Source organism: Chelon labrosus (genome assembly GCF_963514085.1).
Source record: "Chelon labrosus genome assembly, chromosome: 8".
NCBI lineage: Eukaryota > Metazoa > Chordata > Actinopteri > Mugiliformes > Mugilidae > Chelon > Chelon labrosus.
In genome coordinates, this window is record NC_140358.1 from 2,814,633 (window position 1) to 2,822,292 (window position 7,660).

Genomic DNA, 7,660 nt, shown 5'->3' on the forward strand with positions numbered 1-7,660 from the left:
TTGTCTTGAAAGTACTGGTTCATGTTTAGGGCTATGATAAAATGTGATACCAATTTTCGGTACTACATGACATTTTAAAGACAAAGAGTACTTCAGCTATAATTGTTTATGAAAATGCTTGTCTTCATTTCCCATAATTACTGCACCTGCAAAAAAAACACACTTTCCGAGGATTGAGACATTTAACTGAGCTGCACGCTGTGCTTCTAAGACACCAGTGGCAAGACAAATCACATAGAAGCAGAACAAAAAATTACTCTTAAACGGAGGCTTTTTATGCAAAGCATGACACAGCAGAGCAGTCCCTATTTGTTCACTGAGATGTTGAGTTCACAGTCTGGCAGCAGCTCATTTTGTGTTTTTTTTTTTTGTCTGACATTTTCTGAAAGGGGATCGTGTGGTTTCTGAATTAGGTCTAGGTTAAAACACATTATTGGTTGGGAGAGTGACTGCTTATTGGACTATAAAACAACTTTAGTGCAATTTTATCACATTACTGACAATTGTCTTAGAAATACTGTTTCAGCGGCTTGCCTGTCATTTTATCAGCTTTAAACACTACAGTCTTTAATAAAAGTATCCACTAAGCTGTTCATTTAGGAGTGAGCAGGTGTTCTTATGGCATTTTAGTTTTCATGGCCACAGTTTATACTGAGCGTGCTATCCAAACCACTTCCTTACATTACATTGCTCAAGCCGCCCAGCAGAATTAAAGTCTTGCGTTTTCAGCAGCTGTTTTTTTAAGGTTTCGCTTGAAGAAAAACTCCTCCCTAAATACACTTGTATATTCATTGCATTCTTGTAGTGACTTTGCGACTGCCCTCTAATTTGCTTTTTTTCTGCTGCAGCCACATGGCTTTGGTCTGACTCATCTGTCAGTAACATATTTCCTATAAAGTCCAGAATGCAACCTGCTGAGAGTCTAAACTTGATGGATTTCAGCTGTGGGTAATGCATTATGGTTACAGCAGGAGATGAAGATTCAATCATCAAGGGAAAAGGAGTGTCATTCCCTTTTCTGAGATAACAGCATGTCATCGGGCTGCTCTGTTCTGGTCTGTTTGAGCTGCTCTGGTTGAAAAAAGAAGAAAGTCTGAAATGGAAAACATTGTGTTAAATGATGGACCACTCTAATTTGGCTTTTTATTTTCCTGATTTTTCTTCTCAGGATTTGAACTGGCAAGCATGGGAAGTTCCATTGATTGCTTTCAAAAAGCCAAACATAGCATGCCAAAAATTTGAATTGTTAGTTTTATTAGATCTATCCAGGCCCTGGTGCCCTTTGACTTTGATTGTGCAAGTTGAATATGTGAAGTTTGACTGGTTTCACACTGAGAGTGTGGCTTCAGAGGCTTCTCAGTGCCAAGGTATGCAGGCTGAGGCTTCCAGAAATCACACTCACTTTGGTTAAATTACTGTGTCAATACCCAGTAATCTCAAACCTCTAATCTCTCAGCAAATGCCTTCAGGACTGTACACATTTGGGAAAGACAGAAAATGGATTTGACATGACTTAGATTGTTTTATAAGGGCAGACTGGGTTCTTTTTGTATTAGTAGTTGATTTAGTTGATTTTTTTCAAATGGACAAAGCAGACATAGAATAGACAGAAAAAGTATTTATTGAGGGAGAAACCACTGTTAACAATGTGGAGGTGTGCACTCTACAAAAAATCTAACTATTCTGTGAGAACAGTTTAGCTCAGCCTCTATAAAAAGTCTGTAATGTGATGCATACAAAGCTGAGTTTATTGCAGTTTACTGTCTTAACAATCATAATCCTGCACCATAGTAAAAAAGAACGTGCATAAGCTTGACCATGAGTAATTGCAGTACTCCTCTGCTCGCTTCTTGTTTTCAGGTTGACAGGAATTGACAGCTGTGGAAGGTGGAATATAAGGCTGGAGAGTGCTCCTCCTCTGTGCAACACGGAGTCTGAAATGAGCATCTCTGGCAGCATTTCTGCACATACCAGCTCTGACCAGCGCACCACTGTCCTGGCACAGGCTCTTCTGCTTCCTCAGTGCCCTGGCAATTTGCTTCCAGTAAAGTTCAATGTTGGAGGAGTACTGAGGACAAACAGCCGGTTTGGCAGCATACTCGCAGCTGAAGCTCCACTCCCCCTTCCTGCAGGTGACTCTGAGGATGAAGATCTCCTCACCCGTTGCTGCCCAGGTACACTCTGACTTGTCTTTGGTGACCAGTTTTCCTTTAATGGGTTGTGCAGAGACCGACTTCGGCTGGCGGTCCATCTTCAGCCCAGACCTATCCTTGTTCTGTCCCCTGTCCATGCCTCGCCCCTTCCGTCCATGGCTCTTCTGACAGGCGCCCAGCATCAGCTGATGGGACACACAAGCCAGGACCAGAAGAATGGTGATGTTGGTGAGAAACGCCATGAAACCAGCAGTCTGTGATAAAAACAATAAATCCAGATTTAGATATCAGACCTCAAATCCCTCCAAGATCTACATTTTAGGTGATTATTGTGTGGATATTGGGGCAGTGAAAGACAAGGCAAAGCCTTTCTTTATAGCATCTTCAAGGAAATTTAAAAACATTTGAAGGTACGTACAATAAAGACAAATGGCACATCAATATAGGACATTGCTTTGAATGAGTAAACTTTAAGTGACAAACCAAGCTTTAATCTAAAAGTGGAAATACATAATATTAATGCATATCATAATAATAATAATAATACATATCCCGTTAAAGGGTAAAGCAAACATGCAACAACAGTTAATAGATACTCAGGTTAATATAGAATTGTAAGTATTGAAGCAGTTTATTATAGAAGAAAATGATGGCACTGGATGATAATATGAACATTAAGAGAGAAAGTACTGACATATGTAGCAACCACTACTCGCATATACACTCCCTTGCCATTTCATTAGGTACACAAGTGAAAATAAATGCATTCTAATATAACAGTCCTGCACTAAATCCCTCTTCATGCCTGTGTTAATGTTCTGTTTATGTTGAAACATTTTCAGAAAGGTGGTAATTCAGATTTTGGAGGATGTAGTTTGTATTGAATTAAACATAAGTTTTTCTGTTATTTAATAAAGCCCTCTGATTAAAATGGGGTTGTCAAACAATAATAAAAAACATTTGTCAGCGCAGTACAGCCTCCAAAATGAAAACACACTTGAATCAACAGCTCTCTCAGTTATTTTTAACGAATGCTGAATACCAGAACCTTCAGGAAGCTATGATTTAGAGCAGGACTGTTATATTATATTGCATGCACTAGTGGAGTGTCATATAAGTATATATTTATACTTACTAATAATAAAAGTAAACAGATAAAACAGTAGTAACTTAACTTACCTGAAAATTTTCAGAGAAAGTTTGGTTTGCAGTCCGAACACATGAGACTTGAGTCGTCTTTACCTGCAGCCTGCAGTATGCTGCTGCACAATCAGCCCTCCCCTTCAAATACACACACACACACCACACACACACACACACACACACACACACACACACACACACACACACACACACACACGTTTGCATGGTTATCTTTGTGAGGACATTTATTAACATAATGCATTCCCTAGTATCTTACACTAACCCTAACCATCTCAACTAAGTGCCTAATCCTAACATAACCTAATTGTAACCTTTACCCTAAAACCAAGTCTTAACCTTCAAACAGCCTTGTAAAGAAGTGAGGACCGTCCAAAATGTCCTCACTCCATTGGTATAAAACTTAAACTGGTCCTCAGAAAGATAGCTGTACAAGATCACACACACACATACACTCGCAGCATGACTGAAGGGCTTATAAAGTTTCTTGAGGTCATACTTTTAAACGGAAAGATTTGGAAAAATATGAGCATTTCACATTCATGTGAAGAAAGATAGAGGTTAAAATAAATGTTTTAAATGCAAGAAAACCAGATAAGGATGCTGATTAACCTACAACTTCACAAATTCCTTCATGTTTTCTCCAAGTTCAGACTTAACTAAACCATACAGGACGGAGGCTTTAAGCTTGCATGTCTATGAATTTCAATCATTTATAACCATCTACCAGACTTATGTTGAGATATCACAACTAAAAGTAATCTGTTGTGGCAGATTGTGCAGCCTGTTCCAGGAAGTCCCTCCTGCTTTAGATTTAAGTTCTTTATTTAAAACAAATGCAAATCGTCTTTTAAGACACTCACTGGGCCATCTGTGAGTGCAGCCTGCCAAAGATAAAATGACTTGAAATATCTCATAAGCAGCAAGATGTCCCCGCAGGAGAAAATCTCTGACTGATTGAACTTGGCAGTCCTGATGTCTGAAATGCCAAGTGGTCAAATACATTAACAGGTGATTTTTAAAAACACGGACACTGTAGAGAAATCAATTACAAAACTGTTCCTGAATAATTCCTGAGTGCTCAACACAATGATTTGAAATACGATTTATTGTTTTAATAAATCATTTTCACATTATTTTTATCTTTCTGTCAAAAACATTAGTACAGAAGTCGTTTCCTCTTTAAATCAGAGTAAAAATTCAGATCTCCCAACAATATAATACTCAAGGTATGTGATCTGAGTAGGATTATATACAAGTAAAAAACATAAATACATGTTATCACAAGTTAAAGCAGTACCGTTTCATATATGCAACATGTTTACATAATCAAGTCAGGTAGTGAAGTTCTTCAGGTGTATTTCTGAGTCACTGCAGTATCACCATTTCCTCTCAAGATGGTGCTACAGTTCTTCTTCCACAAACTGTGACTGGTCTGAAAGTTTCCCCGAGGTCTGTTTTACTCAGACGTCAGGAATTATCTTCATCAGAATTCTTTAGATTTATCTGGGAATACAACAGAGAAAGGGATTGCATATAGAGTTTAAAATCATGTGCAGCAGTAAAACTTAGAAGTTTGCAAATAAATGCTGTATCAACATTTGATAAAATGCACTCTTTTCCTTCAGAGGACTCTTAGATTAGTCATAAAATTAGTCATAAATGTTGTGTGTTGAATGCTCACCTCATTAGATTAACTGCGAAACAAACCAATGACGTAGGAGCAGATGCCTTGCAGTGACCTCCAGCAGTACTGCCGAGCCATCCTCTTAGGATTGCTCTCAACAGAAGGAGTTGTCGTCGTTATTGGTTGGGAAGTAGGGGTCTGTGTGGTCTTTACTCTTTGTGGCATTCGAGCTGTTTTTGCGGCAGCCTGCCTTGCTGAATCAGGCCTTGTAGGCGCAGGTGGACGTTGAGGTCTCCTAGGCTGCACTGCTGGTCTTGCATCTGTCCTAGAAGGAGCTTCTGACCGGGAGAAGGAGGCAGCTGAGAAGATCATCTGAGAGTCATCAGACGCCTTCCTGCACATGAAAGGTTTGATCTCTCTCGGCGCCTGGCAGGCGTTGTAGAGCTTCCTCAGGCCCCAAGACATCTGGACGAAATAGTGGCGGGGGTTTTTGTTGTAAGCTCGGCAGGTTTGTGGCATGCCCACATACTCGCACCAGTAGGAGCGTTTCGCGCCCTGACATGACAGCCTCAACCTTGTGTATTCCCCTTGACCGGTGATGATCATGGTGCATGAGTCCTTAGCCTTGGTGTTGAATTTGATTGGCTCGTCCCAGATGCTTTGTCTCCTCTGAGCCTCAGCTGGCCAGAGGCAACAGGCGAGCAGCAGAGCGGTGGCCTGGATCCACATGATGCTGAGTGTAAGAGGAGGAGAATGGGACTGCTCGAGCTAAGGGTCCCTCCTGCTATTTATTGGCTAAGCAGACAAAGAGGGAATTGAGGATACAAAAAAAAAAGCAGACACACTTAAAAACACTAGCTGTATGGGAGGAGGAGGAGGAGGAGGAGGAGGAGGAGGAGGAGGAGAATATCAACATCAGTTACTGCTGTCAGGAAAAAGAAAGAAAGTTAGGGCCACATGTCAAACCAGCTAGATGTTGACGCCGATGCTCATGTTTACAGGTGTTATGTAAAAACGTGCATACTGTCACACATGTAGACATTCCTGAAGAGCTCAGTTATGTTAAATGCACCTCATTGAAGCCTATAAAACAGTTGTTGCCCCAGGCCTTATGCAGTCATGTAAAATCACAAAATACAATTCAATTAAAAAGAAATGTGGCAGGTCTGAGAATATACTCATTCTAGCAAGCGTCTTGAAGCCTACGAGTTCCTGCTTGTTTTAAAAGGCAGTTGGAGCTCGCAACAGTGCAACCTATAATTTCCCTCCAAACATAAACACAGTCCATGGCCGCAGAGAAATATGAGTAGAAGTCTCTTGCACACGGTGGCCTGAGGTCAGCGTGCAGAGTTGTGAGTAATTAAGAAAGAACAATAAATGCATATATAAGACTTGCCGAGAGAGGGTCTGAATGTCTTTAAGTGCCTTTCAGGCCTGTTTCAAGAAGGCCTCTTTGTGAGTGATGTGGGACTGAGTCAGAGTTTAAGAATGGTGGATGCAGGACAAGGGTTGGGGTTAGGGTTTAACAATCCTGGCGTTTGTGTGGATGTTACTTTGATACCTACCCCTAATTAAACGTTGTTGCCAACCAACCACATCCCAGCAATAGCAAGAGGTTGTGCCTTGCATCCTGGTGCCATGTGTTCCTAAGATAAACTATGCACAGACATTCAGCTATGCACATTAAGCAAAAGAAGAACATCCTTTATCAGACTAGGTCACCTTCTTCCATTTATCTGTGGTTCACTTCCAACAATGGACATAGGTCAGCGTGGACACCTTGACTTGTCTATGGCTACATTGCCTCATACAAAACAATGTGTGATGCACTGTGTTTTCTGACATATTTCAGAGCCAGCATGAACTTTTTCGGCAAATTTGTTGGGAGATATGGGCCAGCCTTCGCTCCTCAAGACACATCTGTGAGTTTTGGCCACTCTAGTTCTCTAGTTCACTGTTTTTTCTTTATTGGACTGCTTTTGATAAGCACCGACATCTGTAGAATAGAAACACCCACAAGAACTACAGTTTTGGAGATGGTCTGGCAAAGTCTACTAGCCAGTTTGGCCCTTCTCACTATGTAAATATATAGTTCACTGACAACTGCCCACAATATTCAGTTTAATACGGTTTAATTCAGCCATATAAAGGCAGCAGTATGCAGCATCTCACAACACAAGTAACATGATAGACTAGCAAATAACAACCAAAAACTTAATTAACTTCACAAGTTTAAACTGTACTGTGTGTACATTTAGTTCAAGTACAGATTCTAAATTAAGTTATGTGTTATGCATTTCAGTCTGTAAATACATCTCTGAAAATCATCTCAAACTGCATACTTTAATAGCATCTCATGTTGTTTGGCTGTTGTATGGCACATTAAGCTAAATGAAAACAAAGGGAAATTCTGCAGAAATCAGTGAACATTAAACACAACAGAAAAACATATTTTCTTCTTAACTGCAGCTTCTGTTTTTGACCAGTTCTGTTCTTGTCTGTCTTTATACGGGCCTATTTAGGGCCAGCAATGAGCTGGCATGTGGTTTTGCTGGTGGTATTTATTCACATACTGTTTGGTGCCTGAGAAAACCTCAGAACAAAGCTTATGGAAGATGATAATCATCTCTTATTGAAATAGCTGACCAGTAACGCACGTGGTTCGAAGCCAGCAGTGGCAGCGCCACATAAAAATGTGCAGTGTTGTGTTAAACTCTTA

General features: G+C 40.4%; 2 protein-coding genes across 2 annotated transcripts; both read right to left on the reverse strand.

The window, feature by feature from the left end:
• Positions 1–1,752: 1,752 nt before the first annotated feature.
• On the reverse strand, positions 1,753–2,596 carry fgfbp1a (fibroblast growth factor binding protein 1a). The gene has a single exon (XM_084549291.1). The coding sequence runs from the start codon at positions 2,393–2,395 to the stop codon at positions 1,766–1,768; it is 630 nt and encodes a 209-aa protein (XP_084405417.1). The 5' UTR covers positions 2,396–2,596; the 3' UTR covers positions 1,753–1,765.
• Positions 2,597–4,314: 1,718 nt separating this feature from the next.
• On the reverse strand, positions 4,315–5,670 carry fgfbp2a (fibroblast growth factor binding protein 2a; the record flags this gene model as incomplete). Its single annotated transcript, XM_084549475.1, has 2 exons — positions 4,315–4,820; positions 4,999–5,670. One exon carries the CDS (start codon positions 5,668–5,670, stop codon positions 5,008–5,010), a length of 663 nt encoding a protein of 220 aa, XP_084405601.1. The 3' UTR covers positions 4,315–4,820; positions 4,999–5,007.
• Positions 5,671–7,660: the final 1,990 nt, after the last annotated feature.